At 32.1% G+C, this 22425-nt stretch overlaps 1 protein-coding gene across 3 annotated transcripts; it reads right to left on the minus strand.

The window, feature by feature from the left end:
- Positions 1-6544: 6544 nt before the first annotated feature.
- LOC127151699 (folate transporter 1, chloroplastic-like) lies at positions 6545-10242 on the minus strand. 3 transcript variants are annotated; one of them, XM_051091623.1, is made up of 7 exons: positions 9901-10242; positions 9364-9551; positions 8326-8408; positions 7605-7678; positions 7058-7171; positions 6894-6965; positions 6545-6804 (listed from the first exon to the last, which is right to left on the minus strand). In XM_051091623.1, the coding sequence occupies exons 1-7, from the start codon at positions 9913-9915 to the stop codon at positions 6691-6693; spliced, it is 660 nt and encodes a 219-aa protein (XP_050947580.1). In that variant the 5' UTR covers positions 9916-10242; the 3' UTR covers positions 6545-6690. The 3 variants fall into 3 exon arrangements, with proteins under 3 accessions (XP_050947580.1, XP_050947581.1, XP_050947582.1); XM_051091624.1 differs by having other exon boundaries at positions 7058-7168; positions 9901-10241; XM_051091625.1 differs by lacking the exon at positions 9901-10242 and having other exon boundaries at positions 8326-8422; positions 9295-9443.
- Between the last annotated feature and the right edge of the window lie 12183 nt (positions 10243-22425).

Here is a 22425-nt window from a genome sequence, read left to right on the forward strand (position 1 = left end):
CACGATCGTTTATATTTGACTATTGTTTGGTATATAATCGTTTAGATTTGGTTGTTTAGATTTGTACAGCCAAGTTTAAACAATTTATTTTTTAAATTCTCTATACACAGTCGCTTAATTTGGTTACACGATCAACGATTTATTTTTTAAATTTTCTCTACACGACCATTTAATTTGGTTACATGATCTTTTAGATTTGATCATTTAGATTTCAGAAGCCAAATCTAAACGATTTTTCAAGATTTGGTACACAATCGTTTAGATTGGCTAAATGATTTTTTGTAAGATTCTTTCGGTACACGATCGTTTATTGTTTTGTATACGATTGTTTAGATTTGGCTATCCCAATCTAAATGATTTTTTTAGGATTTTTTGTACACGATCGTTTAGATTTGGCTATTTTTTGTACACGATCGTTTAGATTCGGCTACCCAAATCTAAATGACGTTTTTTAGTCTTTTTTATTTAGAACACAATCTTGAACAAACAAATAAAAGTTTGAAAAAAAATAGATTTTTTAGATTTGATAGATGATCTTGAACAAAAAAAAAAAAAAAAGAATGAAAGACGATGGAACAAACAAAAACGGAAAAAAGAAAAAAAAAGAAAAGAAGAAAGACGATGGAATAGATGAAGAGGGAAAGAAAGATGGAAAAGACAAACCTGAAATATTTAAAAATGGCTAACATCATGGGTTTTGATACATTGGCCGTAAAATTTTACCGTTTTGTTTTATTTATGAAAACTTCCCTAATGAATTCTCCAATTAGTTAATTTCTAAATTAAATATCTTATATTTAAGGGACATTTTCAAAAATAGCAAAATAAATTAAAATATTTACAAGCTATTGCAAAATTTAGGATTCTATCAATGATAGAAACTAATTGACTTGTATCATTGTCTATCAATGTCATTGACAAAAGCATATCAGTGTCTAGTAATGTATATTATTCATAAAATTTGAAATTTTGCTATATATTGTAAATATTTTGTCAAATTTGTTATTTTTAACAATTCTCCTATATTTAATTTAACAAATTTGAATCATATTCAAATATAAATTTCTCTAATAACCTATAGTTCTAAGGGTCGTTTGCAAAAGTAGCAAAAACAATTATGATAATAAAGTCCATGTCGCTTCATTTTCTAAATTACAAAAGTAGCAAATTTAAAAGCAGATAGCCCTTTGACAGCCCTCTTATAGTCATCTGATATATCTAATTACTTATCATATTTGTCATATTTGCAATATGGAAAAAAGAGATGCTATTGGTTGCTTTTTTCTAAACTCCCTAGTTTTAATGTGCATCATATACACATTAAATTTTAACATATAGTTTTAATATGAATCTAATTAACATTAAATTAATGTTTGAACTCATTCAAAAAATTTATTCTCTCGTAAATTAGTTTTGAATGATATCCAAAATTAAATTTATATAATGAAGTTTAATTAAAAATGAACTTTATATTATAATGTATTGATACATTATATTAATTTCCAAAGTAAATTTGAACATTTCAAATTATAACCAATTTATATAAATCTCATTACCCTTTAGGAGCTAGGAAGGGGACCTAATGGACCTACAAATTAAAAGCTACAACGATATGAGATTAATTAGCTAAACTCATTAACCACATTAACCAAAATTCGTTAACTGTATGTACACTCTATTAATAACTCACAACTGAACTCTTCTCACTGTAGATATATTTATGTATCCACGGATATAGACCAATGACAGTAAGTTAGTCTTTTCACAAGTGTTCGTAAAACAAGTTGGATCAAACTACCGTTGTACCCCTAGGTTACTTCTAGTTCTTAAATACCATTGCTCCTCTAATGAATAACCTATTTATGGTCCAACGAATAAATAAAAATCTCTCTCGTGTCATATAGAGGGTAAAACTCTTTGTTCAAGTTTTGAAAACATCATTTAAGGGAACACTCATCTACTTACCCTAAAGTTGGTAGAGAGTGAATTTTATTTTGTGTGATTATTTTTCAGCTCCCCACTTGGTCTTGTCCCTAAAATGATAAGCATATTGAGTTGGCAATCTGGCCACTTTCACCCGTAAAAATCAAAGGATAATCCCTAGTGAACAGGAGTTCATAATACACTTAAAGTGCGTTTAGGGGAGGGAAAGAGTTATGGGAGAAAAGGATTATAATAATCCTAGGATTATGATAATACTAGTGTTGTAATAATATGTGTTTGGGAGAAATATTATTATTAGTAGTGTTATGGTAATATAAGTTTGGGGAAGGAATATGAAAGATAGTGTTATGATAGTATGTGTTGGGGAAGGGATTATGATAGTAGTGTTATAATAATATGTGTTTGAGGGAAGAGTTATGATTATAGTAATTTAAAAAACAATAATAGATTTTAAATTGGGTTATTTGGGTAGGGTAATGTAGGGTTGTAAGAAAGGAAAAGAGAGGAGAAGATGGGGTTATTTGGGGATTAAGATAACCCTAATCCCTATTTATCATAACCCTTGGGCCAAAGACGGTTTGGCTCAATTTCCTAACCCTTTTCCTCCCTAAAACCCTACTACAAACACAGCTTAAGGATTAAGACTAAGTTACTTAGGTTATCCTAATGAAATAGAAACCTAACTAGTTAATAGAGTTACATCTAGTGGTTATTATTTTGTGGTTCGATCTTATGCAAAGTCATTGCATAGGATACCCTCACTTGCATTTTACCTACACTAACGCATTAGATCATTTCCTTTGTATCAAACACAAAGTGAATTGTATCCATATACTATACTATAGACCCTTTAAGCTATATCTTGAACATTGATCTATGTATGTCTCTCGATACTATTCAAGATTCATCAAACAACTTAGGATGTTAGTTTATTGCATTTAGATTATTAAGACAAAACTAATAATATAGTCAATAATGCTTTTATTGAAATTATATTAATAACAATTTTATTAATAATGGTCAATGGATTACATTTACTATCTACGAGTTTTAGGACATAAAACCCAACAAATATTTATTGAAAGAAGGATATAAAAATAATCCAATATGTCCATAGGATATCAAAATAATCCAATATGTCCATGCATTTTTATATAAAAGTCATAGTTAGGATTTGCTATTATAACTATATATGTTGATGATTTAAATACATTTGGAACTCCTTAAGAGCTTTCAAAGGCAATAGAGTATCGTAAGAAAGAATTTGAGATAAAAGATCTTGGAAAATCAAAATTTTGCTTTGGTTTGCAAATTGAGCATCTAGTAGATGAGATTTGTTCATCAATCAAACTTATACATAAAATTTTTTGAAAAGATTTTATATGGATAAAGCACATCCATTGAACATCCCAATGCAAGTTAATTCACTAGATATGAAGAAAGATATATTTTCGACCTCGAGATGATAATGAAGAACTTCTTGGTCCAGAAGTACAATATCTAAGTGCAATTGTTGCACTTATGTATCTTGCTAATAATACAAGACTAGATATTGCATTTTTAGTAAATTTATTAATTAGGTACAGTTTCTCTCCAACATAAAGACATTGCAATGGAATTAAGCATATACTTTGTTATCTATGAGGAATAATTGATATGGGATTATTTTATTCAAATAAATAAAATTTTAACCTAGTCGGTATTGCAGATTCTAGATATTTATCTAATCCACATAAAGCTAGATCTCAAACAGGTTATCTATTCACATGTGGAGGAACTGTTAGATCCTGGCGATCAATGAAACAAACCATAACAACTACCTCCTCAAATCATGTCGAAATTCTTGCAATTCATGAGGCTAGCCGAGAATGTATATGGTTAAGATTGATGATTCAACACATTTGGAAATCATGTAGTTTGTCTTCTAGTAAACTCCTTTCAGCAAAGACAACACGACATGTATAGCTCGAATAAAAGGAGATTATATTAAAGGTGGAACAAAGCACATCTCACTGAAGTTTTTCTATACTCATGATTTTGAAGAAAATGACGACATCACAGTACAACAAATTTGTTCAAAGGATAACCTGCCAAACTTATTTACAAAATCATTACCTACCATAACCTTTGAAAAATTGATGCACAACAATGGAATGCGACGACTCTATTTTGAAAAATTTATGTAAGGAATTGTATTTTTAAAGTTACTAAATTCATTTAGTTCACACGAAGATTAAAAAGACTATTTTTCTAGCTACCATGGTAGCTCTATTTTGATTTATTTTCTCATTTAGATTAGAATTGATGTTGTTTCTTGGTGCTTTTCTAATTGGCCTAATTTTCCTGCAAATTTACTGTAATTGAGTATAACTTATAGATTACAATTGAGCTAAATTTTCTAGTTCAAATGAAGCGAAAACAATTAAATTATTTAAATTAAACTCTTGTAAATTAAATACAATTAAAATTCTAAATTAGACCCTCGTAAATTAAATACAATTTTGTAACTTTATCATAAATTTAACATCGATTTATAATTGTAATGAATGTATATTTAAAATGGTTTAATGAAAACCTTAAATCAGGTACATATTTGTTCGTGTAATACCATTGTAAATTGTAGTTACAATAAAAGAAGATAGTAATAAAAATAATTAATTTAACATTATTTTAAAAGTAATTAATTTAATTTTTAAATGAATAGCAAATAGTTTATCAATAACATGAGAAGTTTTGTGCTTTGTATATATAATTCTAAACTAATGGATCATTTAGTTCGATTCGTTTTCTGTTATTTAGTTCTTATAAGATATAAAAATAAAACAATTAGTAAGGAAACTTTTATAAATGTAACAAAACATCAAACTATTTACGGCCCATCTAACAAAGCCCCTAAAATTAGCCAGTTTTTAAATATTTCAGGTTTGTCCTTCCATCTTTCTTTCTCTTCCTCGCGATTCGTCTTCCTCCTGCTATTTCGTCTTCCCTGCGTTTCGTCTTCCTCCTACTATTTCGTCTTCCCCTACGATTTTGTCTTTCTTCTTTCCTTTTTTTCTTCGATTTCTTTTCATCATCTTTCTTATTTTTCAATTCTTTATTTACGTCGTTTAATCTTTCCATTGTTTTTCTTCTTTTCCTCTTCTCTTTTTTTTTTTTGCTTCAATTTCTTTCCATCGCCTTTCTACTTTTCCTCTTCTTTTTTTCGCTGTGATTTCTTTCCATCGTCTTTCTTTTTTTTTTTCCTTTTTTTACTTCGTTTACATTTGGGTAACTAAATCTAAACGATTGTGTACAAAAAATAGCAAAATCTAAAAGATCGTGTATAAAGAATCTTGAAAAAAAAAACATTTAGATTGGAGTAGCCAAATGTAAACTATTGTGTAAAAAAGTAAACAATTGTGTAAAAAAATAAAAGATCGTGTATAAAGAGTCTTGAAAAAAATCATTTAGATTAGAGTAGTCAAATGTAAATGATCGTGTATAAAGAATCTTGAAAAAAAATTATTTAGATTAAAGTAGACATTTGTAAATGATCGTGTAAAAACAGTAAACGATTGTGTAAAAAAAGTAAAAGATTGTGTACAAATAATCTTGAGAAAAAAAAATCATTTAGATTGGAGTAGCCAAATGTAAACGATCGTGTAAAAAAAATAAAATATCGTGTATAAAGAATCTTGAAAAAAAATTATTTGGATTGAAGTAGCCAAATGTAAACGATCATGTTAAAAAAGTAAATGGTCGTGTACGTAAAGTAAACGATCGTATACCAAAATAATTAAGGAAAATTGGCAATTTTAAAATTAGTACAAATGTTTTTTTTTTTTAAATTCATATTGTAAATCAAATATACAAATATTTGTGTTTTATTTACCAAAATTTAAATTTTTTTTATCGCAAAACATGTTTCATTAGCGTTCATAAATACAATATCAATTTTGAACATTTTGTACGCAAGTTTTCCGTGCCAAAAAATTAATTGATGTGTTACATGTGAAAGAAATTACATGTATTTTCTTTAAATTGATGTAGTAGGTACAATATCGGGAAGTTATGTACCGTTAACAATCGATTTAAAAAAGTTTATTATTTTTTTTAATCGTACAAATGTATATTCACTACAAGAATTTTGGCCTTTAATGTCGGTTTAAAACCGACATTAAAGGCCTTTAATGTCACTTGGCAACCGACATCTTTGCGAGCGTTATTAAAGGCCTTTAATGTCGGTTGGGCTTTAATGTCGGTTTAAAAACGACATTAAAGGCCTCTTTAATGTCGGTTTTCAACCGACATCTTTGATAGTGTTATTGAAGCCCTTTAATGTCGGTTTGGCTTTAATGTCGGTTTAAAACCGACATTAAAGAGGCCAATAATGTCAGTTTAAAACCGACATCAAAGGCTTGTTTTTGTCCATTTTTAGAAATTTATATTTATTTAATTGTTGTATTATTGTCCATTTTTTATAAACCAACATTGAATCCAACAAGTGAAATTAACTACAAACTTGAAACTACAAGTCACATTACGTAGGAAACCATATTATTCAAGTCTGATTCCACCAACAATGAAAATGCTATTAGCACTTGCACATAAATCCCATTCATATCTTAAAGCAACAATAAATCCCATTCATATCTTAAAGCACATAAATCCCATATTATTCAAGTCTGATTCCACCAACAATGAAAACACGCTTGTAAAATTAACTGCAACCAAACAGAATTATATAAATTCAAAGATCACGACATTTTAAAGGTCTCGAAAATGCTTCTTCAAACAATTATTAATATTGGAAACAGGCACCAAATGCAGCAAGGGCTTGACATTCCTCTTCCTGAACTGTAGCAACCGAGCTCGAATAACCTGAAACCAAGTCACTCAAGAATCAGCTAAGAAAAATGACTATAAAAACCACACCACAGTTCACAGCATCAAAGCAAATTTCAATTTACTTGAAATGGGTATGTCAAAAGCATGGCAGCAATTTTAGAAGTTCCTCCAAGAACAGCATAATCACCGGAATTCTGTGTGAGAGACAGTTCACAATAAGAGACTAAGAGTTTCCATTTCACATTCCAAGGATCTAATGGAGTAAACTCAAGCCAAAAATTTGTACTAGTAATTCCCCGGAACTTTGAGCATCGACTCTGGTCCCTTTAGACCTTGAGTTGGCAATAACTTTACGGAGTTCTTCATAGACTGTAAATTGAATGGCACCATGAGAAACCTGCTGTAGCAACAAAACACATCTATGAATTGTTCCCATGAAATAGTGTAAACAGAATGTCTTTTTATGACAAACGTACGAACTCTTTCCCACTCCATAATGAATCCTCAAAGAGAGAAAAGGACAAATGAACAGTAGTTCAGTTTGGGATAATGGCGAATCTCGGTTAAACTTTAGAGTAATGCCCATGTTTGATTAAACAAAATTGCAGTATAATGAATGGAAGACATGAAATTTTAAAACTAACTAATATATGTGTTTCTCACACTGACACACAAATACAGATAAATTTTTACAGGTAACAGAAGATATTATTAACAGGGCCAAAGTACAAAAAATGGGAGATGAGATGCCTAACAAGACCAATTAAACTAATGCAATAAGATCCACACAGCAAACAGTTAAAAGAAAATTAAACTAAAATCTAACAGCTTACAAGCATAAGGCCAGGAACAATCCCTTTATAAAGAGCAGCAAAACCTTCCTCTCTCAAAATGGTTCTGAAGGCATCTGCAATTAAACATGATAGATGTGTATAGTATCACATGAATAGGAAATAATAGAACAAGAGCTAGCATTAGGTTCCAAGCCTAGACTATTCTAGATTAAAAATGAACTAACAGTGCACCCTCACAAAATAGATACCTACGCACACTCCACAACCTTTCTCTCAGTCCATTACCCGAAATCACAGTGCTGAAGATCAGATAATTTCAACGGTACTTTTTTCGGAACAGTTGGAAATGCTTATCTACATTACTTTTAACTTCCAATGCTATGCTTCTTCTAGAACCAATGGACCTTGCTCCAATTAGTCACAGAATAAAGCTTCGAGAGAAAAAAACTAGAATTTTGATCTTATTTGTCTGTTAACATCATCAAGAATTTATGGCTTAAAAAAAATGATGGGATTTTCATTGATGTTTGAAAGACATTGGAAATAAACAAATCTATTCTTCAAGCTCCGTCTCTAGATGAAGTAAACTTCTTTCAATGAGAGGGTTTGGCCTTCTTATTGTTTCCCTATTTTTATTCTTTTCTCTTGTTGATGAATTAATTTTTGTTTTTTCATGTTTACATAAAAGCCTTTAATCCTTGACAAGTCTAAATATCAAGGTAAAAATGGCTGACAAAACAACTGTTGGTTTGATACATACATCCATGTGTGTGTAAGCAAATACCACCCTTGCAAATGGTCCCCATGGTCGCCCGAGATGAACGTAAGAAGTCTCGCCACTGCCTGTGATCACACACCTACATTATTCGGAAAATAGTCGTAAGACATTTCCAAAGAAAAGGATATGATGAAGACGTAGCAGAGTCGGACAAAATTTTAAGCTATCACAAGAAAGCATTTCAGAATGTAATAGTGAACGTTCTAAAAGAACACTTGTGATGAAGTATCGACCTTCTTTGAAACTCTAATCAATATAGCAGATTGCAAGAACTCATACAAAAGCATATCTTGATTTTTGCTGTAAATTTAATGGTTAGTGCTTCAAAACTTATCCAAAAGTCTGATTCATTAAAGCAAAGACCCATAAATTAGAGACTAGAAGATCCAGTATTTCTAAAGAGTTTTCTTTATATATACACACACACACACACACACATAATATGAGTATATTAACTAGTTAAGTACACCTCCAACTAATATCACACGAGAACCATTTAACTTTACAATATTTGATTGTTAGAAAACATATTTTAATATCCTAATTCTTTTCCTACCTAGCCGCGCAGCATAGAGTTTGGATCATAATCTCGTTGTCACTTTATATTTTATTATTTTATAATAACCTACTAAAGATACAAAATTTGAAAAAGAAAAAAAAAAGTAGTCATCCTAAGCTTCGAACATGAAAATGGATATAAAATCAGAATATTTGATTGTTAAAAGAACTTATGGGATTTTAATATCCTACTTAGACGATGATTACAGAGTTCAAAACTTTGAACCATAATCCCAAAGTCAATTTATATTCCTAATAGTAACATTAAATTTTAAAAGAGGGCGAACAAAATCACTCTCGTCCTTAGGTTCTAAAACACCGAAAGGATAAAAGAAGTTAACCAGATAGTTTTTATCCAAAAAGAGATGGTCGATGATGCAGAGCCAAACGCACCTCAACTTTCAACAATCTATGAGACATCAGATATTTTGAACAAGAGGAACATAGTTACCACCAACGCACCTCAAGAACACGTAACCTGTCGTCTCTTGAGAAGATTTTCTGCTCTGTGCAGTAATAAAGCCTTTCGACTTGCAGTGGACATGACAATGCTCCAACAAAGCAGTGCTGTTGCCAAATATGAAGTCCACACTTCCTTCGATGTAACAATCCTTCAAATACTGTCTTCCATAATGTAGGTACAGAGTATCCTGCATCAAATTATATGGGGAAAATGAAACCGATCAACCCCCTCGATTGGTAGGTTTACGATCCGATTTATTACTTCGATTAAGTTCCTTCACCGAATCTCCCCCTCTCTTAATCTTGGTTTTGCGATGTAAATTGAAGAAACAACCCATACTCAAATCGCCGGGAGAAACTCAAACAACAAACAATTCCCTCGTAGTTTAGTTGAAATTGAAAACGGGGTGTTTGATGAAATGAAGAGATTGCGTGAAGAAAACGGGAGAAGAAGCATTAGATAGAAAGAGTAATGGAACAGAAACAAAATCGAGGACGTAAATGAAAGGAAGAATGAGTGAAAAAGGAAGAAGAGACCTTAGTTTCTTCCATGGATTTGAGCTGCCAAATGCAGGAAGCAAGCTAAGCATGGCGAGCGGTTAAAAGAGGAATTGTTGGGTATTTGCTTTGACGAAAAGAAGACGTATTCACATGCATCCCCTTTCTTCCTTCTAAATGAGGCACGAGCGCGATGCGACAACGGAAGAAGCTGCCTCCGATGATAGCACGGCGACGAGTTCACACGCGTTGGCGACTGATCAGAGAAGAGAGGGGAGAAAGTGATGAGATTGAGAAAGCAAGAAAGGGAAGAAATGTTGAGAGAAAACCTTCGTAGGGTTTGGTAGAGAAGAAAGGAGAAAAGAGTAAAGTGTAGGGTTTGGTAGAGAAGAAAGGAGAAAAGAGTAAAGTAAGAGAGAAAAAAATTCAACTTTTTACAAAATTAAAAAAATAAAAAATAAAATAAAAAGACCTTTAATGTCGGTTCTAAAAAACATGATGTTTAATGTCGGTTTTAAACCGACATTAAAGATAAAGCTTTAATGTCGGTTTTAAACCGACATTAAACATCCGCCTTTTGAAAACCGACATTAAAGCTTATTTTTCATTTTTTCCACCCGACATTAAAGACCATATTTCTTCTAGTGATTGTTTAAATTCGTATTGTAAATCAAATACACAAATATTCATATTGTAACCAAATAAAACGATGGAATTGAAAAGATAAAGTGTAACCATATTTAAACGATCGCGTATAAATTGTAGTCATATTTGAACGATTGCAAATATATTATGCGTGCGTTATTGATGGCGTGGTTGACGGGGCATTTTTTGTATTTTACACGATAGGCCTCTGGACTTTTTCTGTTTTTGCCGCTTTTTTATATTTTTTAAAAGGCCCTTATTTTTAATTTCCATTTATTAATTTTCTTGAAAAAAATTACAAAAATCATCTTTAAATTATATGATAATCGTAAAAAATTGAATCTACAAACGATAAAAACTAAATCTTCCCACTTATATAGTCAATATAATTTATACAAGGATAAAAAGTGTGGGTCTAATTTTAAATTGTGCGGGTTGCCCAAATTAATTTTTTGTAATCTTCTATGTTTTAAATAAATTTTGATCATGTATAATAAAAAAATTAAAATGAGAAAATATTAATTAAAATAAATTTTGTTACAGGAGTTTCTCTTAATATTATTATTATTTTTATAATAATAATAATAATAATAATAATATCACAACTTTTTGAGGAAGAAAGAGAAGGAATAAGAGGGGATTTAGAGGAAGAAATAGAAGAAATAAGGGGATTGAATATATTCCTTTCCGATTGAATATATTCCTTTCCTTTTCCATTCCTTCCCCCAAACAAAAAGTGTTTGTTTTCAAAGTTAAAGGACCAAATTGACATAAATACTCAAACCTTAAGAACTAAAAGTGCGTTTTATATATATAAAAAAAATTAATGGATTGAAACAATACTTTTAGTATTCTTTTTGTTTATTATTAGTGATAATCAAGCTATTATTTATAATTAATTATTTTTAGTACTATTTATAACTATTTATATAAACCTCAACCTCCTTTTTCATAAGTGTTAAAAGAAAGTTAAAGTTTAGTGTTGTTTTGTTGTTTGTATTGTTTAGGTTACCTTATTGAAAAAATGCTTGAAGGAAAGTCTAAGTGTTGAGGAGTTGAGACATAATCGGCCAAGTGAAGAAGAGGAAGGAAGACTTACAGTTTTTGGCTAGGCGTTTTGGACATTACTAGTCTTAATGGCAAGTCCGGATCGACCACATGGAGTACATTGATTCTCAAACAAATTCATTTTTAACACAAAGGTAACCGAAGGGAGGGTTTGAATAAAAATATTGTAGCAAGAGAATAAATTTCAACAAGCAAATAAAACTTGTGAAAATTATATGTTAAAACAATCTAGCTTGGGTTGTTATGCTTTCTCCATTTTACTAAGAATTTCATTCATCAAACTATGATTACTTAGCCATATGTGACCCTTACCTAACCAATTTCATTGGAACTACCAATTAAATCGTCATAAAGTTATTATTGTTCAACCCAATAGTATGCAATATCGAATTTCTTGAATAGATTAAGTTCTATTAGGTGGAATGCCTAACTTTTCAACGTCTAATTGACATTCAATAGGTTGAATTCTAGGTTGGTTAGAATCAATACGGATCCAAATAGATTTACAAGCTAACCAAATCTGTTGCTTCTAACTAATTCTTATCTAATTGTCACAAGTCAAAGAATTTAATGCAAGGTATAGTCATATATTCCCATGGGTCCACATATAACAATAAATCAATAACATTCAAAATTGAACCAAAGATTACAATGAAATAAGTTTATGTTTTCACAGATTTCTAAAGTACAAAGGGAGAATCTAAGAACATCCAAACTAGAAACGAGCACTTTAGTCTCTCATCCACATGCAAGATGACGAGGAGATTTTTAGGGACCCGAAGTGCATCAAAAAGTACAAAAAATAGGGAGATAAAACAAGTGTAAAATGGTTGGAGGTCGAGATACATTTTAGATGGTGGTGGAATGATGCTTTTATAATTAAGTCCAAGCATCGTGATGCTCTAGGGCAGTGCTGTGGTGCTGACGTCCTTGCACACACGTTGAAAGTTTGGAGTGCCGCGAGACCCAAAGGCAACCCTGCGGTGCCTTGGACACTTAGGTGAAAGACGGATCTCTACCTTACAACATCGTGGCGCTACAAGGCAGAAGCCTTTTGGCTTCTTTTGCTTCCTCTTTCACCTTGGTTTGCAACGGTTTGACTTGGTTGACATTGTTTAACTTAGTATTGGTCCAAATTAGCTCCAAAATGACATCAACTCCAAATTGCATCTACGAATTGCTTAAAATCCATAACACAATCAAATAAGATCGTAAAATCACGAAACGAGCTTGAATTAAGCGGAAATGGATGATATATTTCCTACACTATCACTAGAGTGATAGCCAAGATTTTGCAACCAAGTTTACAAGAGCACGCCAACAACAACCAAGCAAGAATGACTATAAAGTGTCAAACTCAAACAAATAACTAGTTGAATGCAACAAAAACGAAAACTAAGAATCAAGAACCTAATGTTCAAGATCCAACAAACTAGACAAAAAAAAAAAGAAAAATTATGATATCTAGAATTAAGAATCTAATATTCAAAATTCAATAAATTGGACTGAAATCTCAATTTAAATAATCAAACAAATGCAATTTCAAAATTGTTAACTGAGCAGCTTAATTGACTTGCCTGCTTTATGTGCTTGCTTCACCTTTTTTTCCTTCTAAATTCACGAATATTCTCTTCTACTGTAGCAAGCTCAACCATTTTTTTCCTTCTGATTCCATCTGAAACTTTCTTCACAATTTTCTTTTCCAAATCCGACCTTCTAGTTGCGGACAATCAACTTCAATTCAAAGTCAATTTTTCTTTTCATACAATAACAAAACAAAGAAGTCAATTTCTTTTTCATACAATAACAAAACAAAAACTCTAATTTTAGAAACTGGACTCAACATAGAAAGCAATTAAACATATATGTACCCAATTTAGAACCTATTGTCACATGGCTACATTCTCAAATTATCCCAATCAAATTATCCCAATCTAACCCCGTGACACTATGCTTTGAAAATTAGGAACTCACTTAGTGAACCCCTAATATCAAATTTTAAAGCCCCAAATTAATTTGACAACAACCCAAGAGAATAGATTAGATTTGGATTATCTTTGGATCGAAGATCAAGAGATAAGGAGAATTAGTTTCTCACTCTAAGTTCAAACACTCCACAAACAAAATGATCAAACTTACCGAAATGTTCTTGACTTGCAACCCTAAATCAAGAATTGCAAAAAGTTGGTGATCAAGCTCTGTCATCTAGAAAATAATTTCTATTGATAGAAAAAAACTCTAAAACTTGAATTATAAAAAATTAACGTGTTGTATTTTGTTTCCCTACAACTCATCTACTACACCTAAAAAAACTTAAAAAGCTCATTCTACCTCTAACTCAAAGGAACCAAACCCCAATTATGGGTCCAATAATAAAATCCCAAAGAATATGGTACGATTTTACAAAATTAAATAAGTTACAAAGCTCAAGTGGTTTCATCTTACAGCGTTAGCTAACTCCAATTATAAATCTTTTGATCAATAGATTTATAATCAATTGTTGTTGCTCGAATCTTCTCAGTTGAGTTCACTTTCTCTTTAACGTGAGAAGTCAACTTTAACTATAGTTTCTTAACTCTTGAACGTGTTATTGGTCTCCGAAGTAACACAAGGACATTTTGGTTCATATCAAGTTGATTGTCAAGTAATTAAAGACCGATGTTTGTTTCTTTTTCTCCCTTTTGTATGTCAATTTGACTGGTTGAACTTCAACGTATTTATCAATATTTTTTAATTTCTTTTTTCTACTTTTATCCCCTTTCATTTAATTTTAAGATATTTTAAACTACTTACTACTACAAAAATTGGTTTACAGCACTCTAAAAGTGTGTCATAACCACTTTTCTTGACACTTTCTTTTGGTCATCTAATCAAAGAAAGTGTATAGGTGACTAATGAAAAATGCGTCACATAATTAATTGTTTCATGATTTATAAATTCAATTAACAATAAACATCTATTGACATTTATTATCTATCACGGTAACATTATTTAGGACAATTTATCATTATCATTATATAACAAAAAGGTTGACTTTTTCTATCAATTAAACTTCTACCCATATATAACATTAAAAATTTGTCACAAAAACATTAATAATGTCACATTTGCAGTATCAATAATATCTTAATTGTTACACTTTCTCAACGTTATTGAACTACATACATTGATATTTAAAAATGTCAGAGAAGTGCTTCTCAAGATAGATAACTATTTGTTTTCTGCATGTTCTTACATCTATATTTCTTCCAAATTTTACCACAAAATCTGTACACAAACATAATTATAAACTTTAGTATATAATAATAAGGTTTTTAGTTAAAATCCATTTGGCTATAGTATCATTTTGATGCTTGTAAAGTAGTCAATAAGTCCTTGTACTTCCAATCATCTTATAGGTCTCTAAACTACCAATTTAGCGTCTAAAAGATTTGTCAACAAATACCAAATTGCAAATTCAAATGTATTTTAGGGAAGGAGAAGATGGCTTTTGCTACAGTAACTTTTTCTCTCAACAAGCTCTCTCTGCAACACAAGCAACACCTGGAGTTCACGAATGCTTATCAACTGAAAGTGCATTGAAGACACTACCACTTGGTGCTCTTCAAAGTCACTTCTGCCGCCGATCACTGATCTCTTACATCAGCTATCATTGCAAACTTTACTCTTTCACCTAACATCCCCTAATCCATTCAATTCCCCGTTACTCCCCTTCCTTTTTAAGTAAGCAGTCGCTTTCCAAAAAGGTACCACTCAACTTCCTCTCTGTTAGTTTTTATTTTACTTTTGTAACCTTTCGGTTCCATCGCTTTCCTTAAACAACTCCCAAAATTTGTCCCAATCGAGCAAAAAGAGTTCATACTATCTTTGGATAGTAAAACAAGCTTCATCCAAATGTGGTTGACCGAGGTGTGCCACCACAAGTCCTTCTTAATGAACATCTCCCCTGACACGCTGGACTGGATTAGAAGTTGCTTCAAAACTCTGCTGGATACCTCAACAACAAAGCACTTTTTCACTGAAAGAAGACAAGAACACAATTTCATGTGGGTAAGAAAGAAAAAAAAACAAAAGTAAAACAGGTATCGCAACATAAATCTTTAGAATTGATAGCAAAGGAAGGAAATGCAACATTTTAGTACCTGAAGGGCCAGACAAATTTGGGTGGAAATCTTTCATAGCCCTCATTTCTTTCAGAAATGACACTCCTTCTAAAAGACTTCGCTCTGAAATCAAAAAGGAGTACATTCTACATTACTCCTCATCATCATCTGACTCAGACTCAACTAAAAAATCATACGCTAAGGCGTTATCAGAAGGCAGTGATGAGAACAACAGAAAAAGATACAAATCATCATTTGAAGGCAGCTCAAGCAAAAGAAGTTCAAACCACAACCATTTAGCCTTTTCTCTATCCGGGAAGTCTTTTGATACTAATGTTATCATCACCAGGAGATGTTTCCATGATGATTAGGGTCGAATCATGTTCTCCCTTAAAAAGCAACCTGAAATCGAATTCTCCTACAAGCCATTTCAAGTTGACAAAGCCATCCTTTCCCTCGCTCTAGAACATGCCAAGCTTTTATGCAGTAACAGAAATGCAAATGGATGGTTCACAGTTGGTAACTACCAAGTCAAATTTGAAAGTTGGAATACCAATACACACTCTTTCCATTCTGTCGTTCCTAGTTACAGCGATTGGTTACGGTTCAGAGGCATCCCTCTTCACCTTTGGAATTACAACACCTTCCACTATATTAGAATTGCATGTGGAGGCTTCTTTGCAGTAGCCAAAGAAACCTTGGAGTAGGAAAAATTGATTGATGCAAAGATCGAAGTTAGATACAATTACACAAGCTTTGTACCAGCCAATATTGTGATCTCTGATGAATTTGGAGATAATTTTATAATCAACACCGTTCAACATCCTAAAGCTAGATGGTTGGTTGAAAGAAGTGTCAGAGTTCATGGCTCCTTCAAAACAAAAGTTGCAGAAGAATTTGATGAACGCAATCCCCTGGCTGAGGCATACACTTACAATGGCTTCCAAGCAATCCCACCGGAATCATCCAAATTTTTCAGTGGCCACCTCTATAACAACTCTGACAAGCATTCATACTCAAATCCCATAAAGGCCAAGAATGATAGTTCATCAAATTCAGAGTATGATCCTCTCGAACAAAAATTGAAAGAAAAATGATCAGGATCCCATTCATTACTCCAAAAAATCAAAAAGAATTTACAAGAGAAAAGTCTCTTTTTTGTCCCCTGGATGCAACACCTCCTTCAGCTCAGATTTGAATAAAAATCTCGAAAGAAAATCTGTGGAAATCTCGACCATTAATGAGGTATCTGTTTATAATGATAGTCGCCGAAGGAAACCCAAATTGAAGAGTTATTACAGAATAAAGAATGATTCTCAAGCCTTAAATGAAGACCAATTGAATATCTCAAAAGGAAGCGAAAATGAAAACAAGCCACTGCATCTAATGATTGACATGGGAGCCATCTCCCCTTTAGATCCCCAACACAAATCAGAGAACAATCAAACAATGGATGCAAACAACAATAACATGACAAAACTGGAAGAGGTGAATCACAATAAGGCCAGTCAAATGAAAGATAGTAGAAAAAGAATACTCCCACAAGTTGACAGCTCTAACAATAATCTCACTATTGAAAGATCAAAAACCACAAGCACAGACTATGATCAAGATGAAGACAAGGCTTTCAAGTTGAAATTGGTGAACTGGTTAAAAGATAACGAGCTCAAATTGTCTTCAAAGTATGCCTCAGAAGCTCCTAGTTCATCTACAAATCCTCTACTGTTAATTGATCAAAATTTGCTTGTATCAAGCCATGGGCCTTTGGGGGAAATGGGTAACACATGAAGGTTCTTTATTGGAACATTAGAGGGCTAGGCTCGCCCTCAAAAAGAGCATCAATAAAATATCTAATTTCCTCCTATGACCCTGATGTAGTTATCCTAACTGAATCTAAAATCAACAATACGCAATTATTCAATTCACAAACTATATGGAGTAAGAAAGGAATAAAGTGGCTCTCCCTTCCTTCAATTGGCTCTTCAATGGGTATCATTGTCATATGGAATGACTTCAAATACAAAGTTAGCAACACCAAATTGGGTCTTCACTCCATTTCTATCAACCTTTCCAACTCAACAGGCCAATGGTGGCTAACCTCTGTGTATGGGTCTTCAAAAAGCAATGATAGATCAATTTTTTGGAATGAACTCACCCTCCTACAACAACATTGTCTTCGCAATTGGTTATTAGTTGGCGATTTTAACATTTTTAGATGGGAAACTGAAACTAATACAAAGAACTTGGACACTAGGAATATGGCCTTTTTCAATGACTTTATTCAAGCAAATGAACTCATTGACCCACCCTTAACGAACAATAATTTCACTTGGTCTAACCTCAGAATCAACCCTACTTTTTCCTGTCTGGATCGCTTCCTATACACTAAAGGATGGAAAAATCTCTTCAATATTCACTCTTCAAGAACACTTCAGAGAGTTGTCTCGGATCATTTTCCTATTGTTCTGGAAACTCCACATATTACATGGGGACCCTGCCCTTTCAAACTTTATGACAACTCCTTGCTAGACAAAGATTTCAAGAAAAACCTACAAGGCTGGTGGATCAATTCTAAATAAGAAGGTTATCCTGGTTATGCCTTTATACAAAGCCTCAAAGCTCTGTCAAAGCACATTAAAGAATGGAAAGGTCAAAGAACAGAACAACTTGAGGAAAACAAAAAACTTTTCACGGTAGAAATTGAATTAATTGACAAGTTAGAATTCCAAGTTCTGCTCTCTGAAGCTCATCACATGAAAAGAATCGCCCTCAAATCCAACTTGCTGAGCATTGAAACCTACATAGACAACCTTCAAATAACCCTCTCTCTCTTTGAAAGAGCATCTAGACTAAAATTCAACCACTCGTTTTTCTTCTTCTCTTTTTCTTTTCTGCGATTTCTTTACATCATCTTTCTTATTTTTGAATTATTTATTTATGTCATTTAATCTTTCTATCGTTTTTCTTCTTTTCCTCTTTGTTTTTTTGCTTCGATTTCTTTCCATCGTCTTTCTACTTTTCGTTTTCTTTTTTTCGCTGCGATTTCTTTCCATCGTCTTTCTTATTTTCTTTTTTTTTACGCGTTTACATTTGGGTAACCAAATATAAACAACTGTGTATAAGACTGTATACAACAAAATAGCAAAATCTAAAGATTGTGTCTAAAGAATCTTGAAAAAAAATCATTTAGATTGGAGTAGCCAAATGTAAACGATCGTTTAAAAAAAGTAAACGACCGTGTAAAAAAAATAAAGATCGTGTATTAAAAATTTTGAAAAAAAATATTTGGATTAAAGTAGCCAAATATAAACGATTGTGTAAATAAATTTAAACAGTCGTGTAAAAAAATTTAAACGATCGTGTATCAAAAGAATTAAAAAAATCAAGTATCAGATTTTATAAAAAATGGATCCAAATCTAAACGATATTGTAACAAAATTAAATGATGGAATTGAAAAGATAAATTGTAGCCATATCTAAGCGATCGTGTATAAATTATAGCCATATCTAAGTGATCGTGTATAAATTATAGTCATATATAAACGATAGCGTATAAATTATAGTCATATCTAAACGATCGCGTTGTAGCCATATCTAAATGATCGTGTATAAATTGTAGTCATATCTAAACGATCGCGTTGTAGTCATATCTAAACGATCGCGTATATATTGAACCATATCTAAACGATCGTGTATAAATTGTAACCGTATTTAAACGATCACGTACCAAACAATAACCAAATTTAAATGATCGCAAATATATTATGTGTGTGTTATTCATGGCGCGGTTGATGGGACATTTTTGGTATTTTACACGGTGGACCTCTAGGCTTTTTCCGTTTTTGGAATTGTTCTGTAAATATTTTGTCACTTTTTTATATTTTTGAAAATACCCTTAAATATTATTGCTATTATTTGGGGTTTATAAATAGCATTAAAATGCTTAAGTTGAAAAGAAAAAGAAAAAAGAAAAATGTTCCTCATTTTCTTCACTAAGATTTCCCTTTGTTGTCGCCGCCTCATTAGTTTTGGTTATGATTGGTCCTTTGACAAAACTTGAAGATTTAAGTGATCAATTTTTCCTTTAAGAGAATTTTTCAACCTCTATTTGGATAACTTTGGTAAGCTAAGGTAATTAAATTAATAATTTTTTAATTTAATTTTGGATCTAATTGAGGTTTCTTTAGAAGTTCAATTGATTAATTTTTAAAGTTTTAATCTTGGATTTTTTCTCAATCAAGGTTGAATTGTTTAAATAATAATAAATATTTAGCCTAAATTAAAGCATGTGGTGAATGATACCAAGTTAATAAGAAAAGTAGAGACTTCGACCCATCGAATCATAAATAGTTTGAGTTGTCACGATAAAATATTTTAGAGATAATTGTAGTATCTTAGTATGCGAAGATAACTAAGGGTCATTAATCGTTGTTTCAGGCCAAATTGAAGTGGGGAAAGCGTATGACCCTGGAGGATAGAGATACTGACTGTGAGTGGCTTATTTTCAAGTATTTCCTTATAAATCTATATATGTTCTATAATATGCTATGATGATTGTGAAAACTTCGAATACAATTACATTATGAACTATGCGTTAGAAATGTTTTCAAATATGTCTTTCTATTTTCAATGAACCCTTATATTTTGAAAGCATGTTTGAACTCGAACCTATTAATCACGATTTATACGGCAACTGGTTTAAAGAATACTTGATCTGTTATTAAACGTGGATGTTTTGAATGAAAGGTTATTCTTAAAACATGTATTGGTTGCTAAAGATTTAAAATGGTTTTATGAAATGTGTTTCTGGTCATGTTTGATTTTTAAACATGAAATATGTGATTTTATGAATGTTGGTGATTACCCTAAATGCTAGGTGAATGTGTTTCCGTAGCGACACCTATGGTTGTCAGGGGTTCCGAGACTAAAAGAGGTTGTGACCAGAGATCTGGGAACCTGAGCCTAGGTGAGGACATGGATGGAGGATTGTGATATGCCTTTGAGCCTAGCTTAACTCGTGGTTAGGTGACTCTATGTGCACATAGGAGCGGGATGTTGACACTGTGGTAGGTGCTAAGTATGTGTGAGCTCTGTTTGGTCGCGTGTTTCCTTGTGGATATGGAGCACGTGTGAGCTATTCTCGGGCTGTATATTTAGCATGCTATCATGGTTGGATTGGATTGGTTGGAGGTTGCCATCGTGGCGGGTACTAAAAATGCATGAGCTAATTTTGGTCGCATGATTCTTTGTCATGTGCAAGCTATCTTTGGCCATATTTTTAGATGTCTTGTCATGGTTGGATCGACTACAGGTTTGTTGGTGGACTGATGGCTATGAGTTAGTGAAGTTTTCAACTAATATTTCATTGCTAATGCATATTTACAGTTTTTCTCTTTAAGCATGTTTTTACGAGCTTTACATTTAAGAAAAAAATGGCTATTGCATTTTTTTTCTTCTAATTAGCTTGTGTGTCAACAAGGCTCATGTCATTCAAATGAAGGGAGGATGAATCAAGTCCCAAAAGAATTATCTTTTCTTTTCTTTTGATTTCTTCCTCTATGGCAGTGCATCTTATATGAATCTTAGAATGAATGATTCATATTGTCCGAATATTGTACTCATAAAATTGAGAGAGCTTTTTTTATTGCTTTTGAGAACTTTGAGATCTAAAGCTCGTGTTAGTCACTTTTTAGTAGATTGGTTAGCCAATTGCTCAATGATTTTTAGCTCCTTCATATTAACCAAAATTGGTTATAAGAATAAAGCCATTTAGGAACGAGGATGACTATTTGTGGATTGAAGAGGTGTTAAATAAAAGATCGGATTATATGTTGAAGTCTCCAAGGTGTGGACTATGAGTAATGGGAGAAAATTTACCCTTTTTGCTCTGGTAATAGCAGGAGGGCTAATTGGTTGGTAATCATTCATTGACCATGTGTGGTAGTTCCTATAAAATGAGGGTCTAAAGGAAACATGACAAAAGGAATAAGTTAAAGGCAAGGAGCAGAGAGAACCCTTCCCAAAAAAGGGAGAGACTTATTGCCAAAAATATTTATAACTTGTGCTCCACTAAGAGGCCAAGTGTTGCATGCTATGAAGAAAAGAGTCTCCCAAGCTATGAATTCTAATAAGTGAAAGTGTTGTATGCTATGAATAAAAGAGTATCCCAAGCTTAAAATTCTCAATAAGCCAACTAGACCTTAGCCTTCCCCCTGAAGCAAGTTTCGAGTAGTGCTTCTAAGAGCTAACCGTCAATCTTCTTAGAGAGGTAAATGAGTTAGTCAAACTCATTTAAGATAAAAGACCAACCTTTACCCACAATAGAGCAATGTATAATCAAGTGATCAGTGGACTCTTCCCTTTATCCATAACAAGATGTGATGATTATAACCCATCTGATCTTTGTTGTATATCTTATTTCTTATATTATTTTAATCGCATTTTCTTTTTCCCATTTTTAACTCTTAACTTATGGTTGCAATCTATGATGCAAAACACCTAAATTATTGATTTCTTTTAATTATATAATCAAAGTTTGTCGTTCATAATGTCTGTAAAACCCCAACAATTAGGAAATTTACTTATCGTCTTAAGTGTAATTATGGGGACATTGTTTGTAATTGAGAACTTGATTATTTATATCTTGACCTTGTGATTAACTAAGTTTTGAAAATTTTAATTATTTTTATTTGGATGATGAAATATTGGTAGAAATATTGTTTGTAAATAAAGAGGTCTGGTTGGTTGA

This window comes from Cucumis melo, chromosome 11 (genome assembly GCF_025177605.1).
Source record: "Cucumis melo cultivar AY chromosome 11, USDA_Cmelo_AY_1.0, whole genome shotgun sequence".
Classification (NCBI taxonomy): domain Eukaryota; kingdom Viridiplantae; phylum Streptophyta; class Magnoliopsida; order Cucurbitales; family Cucurbitaceae; genus Cucumis; species Cucumis melo.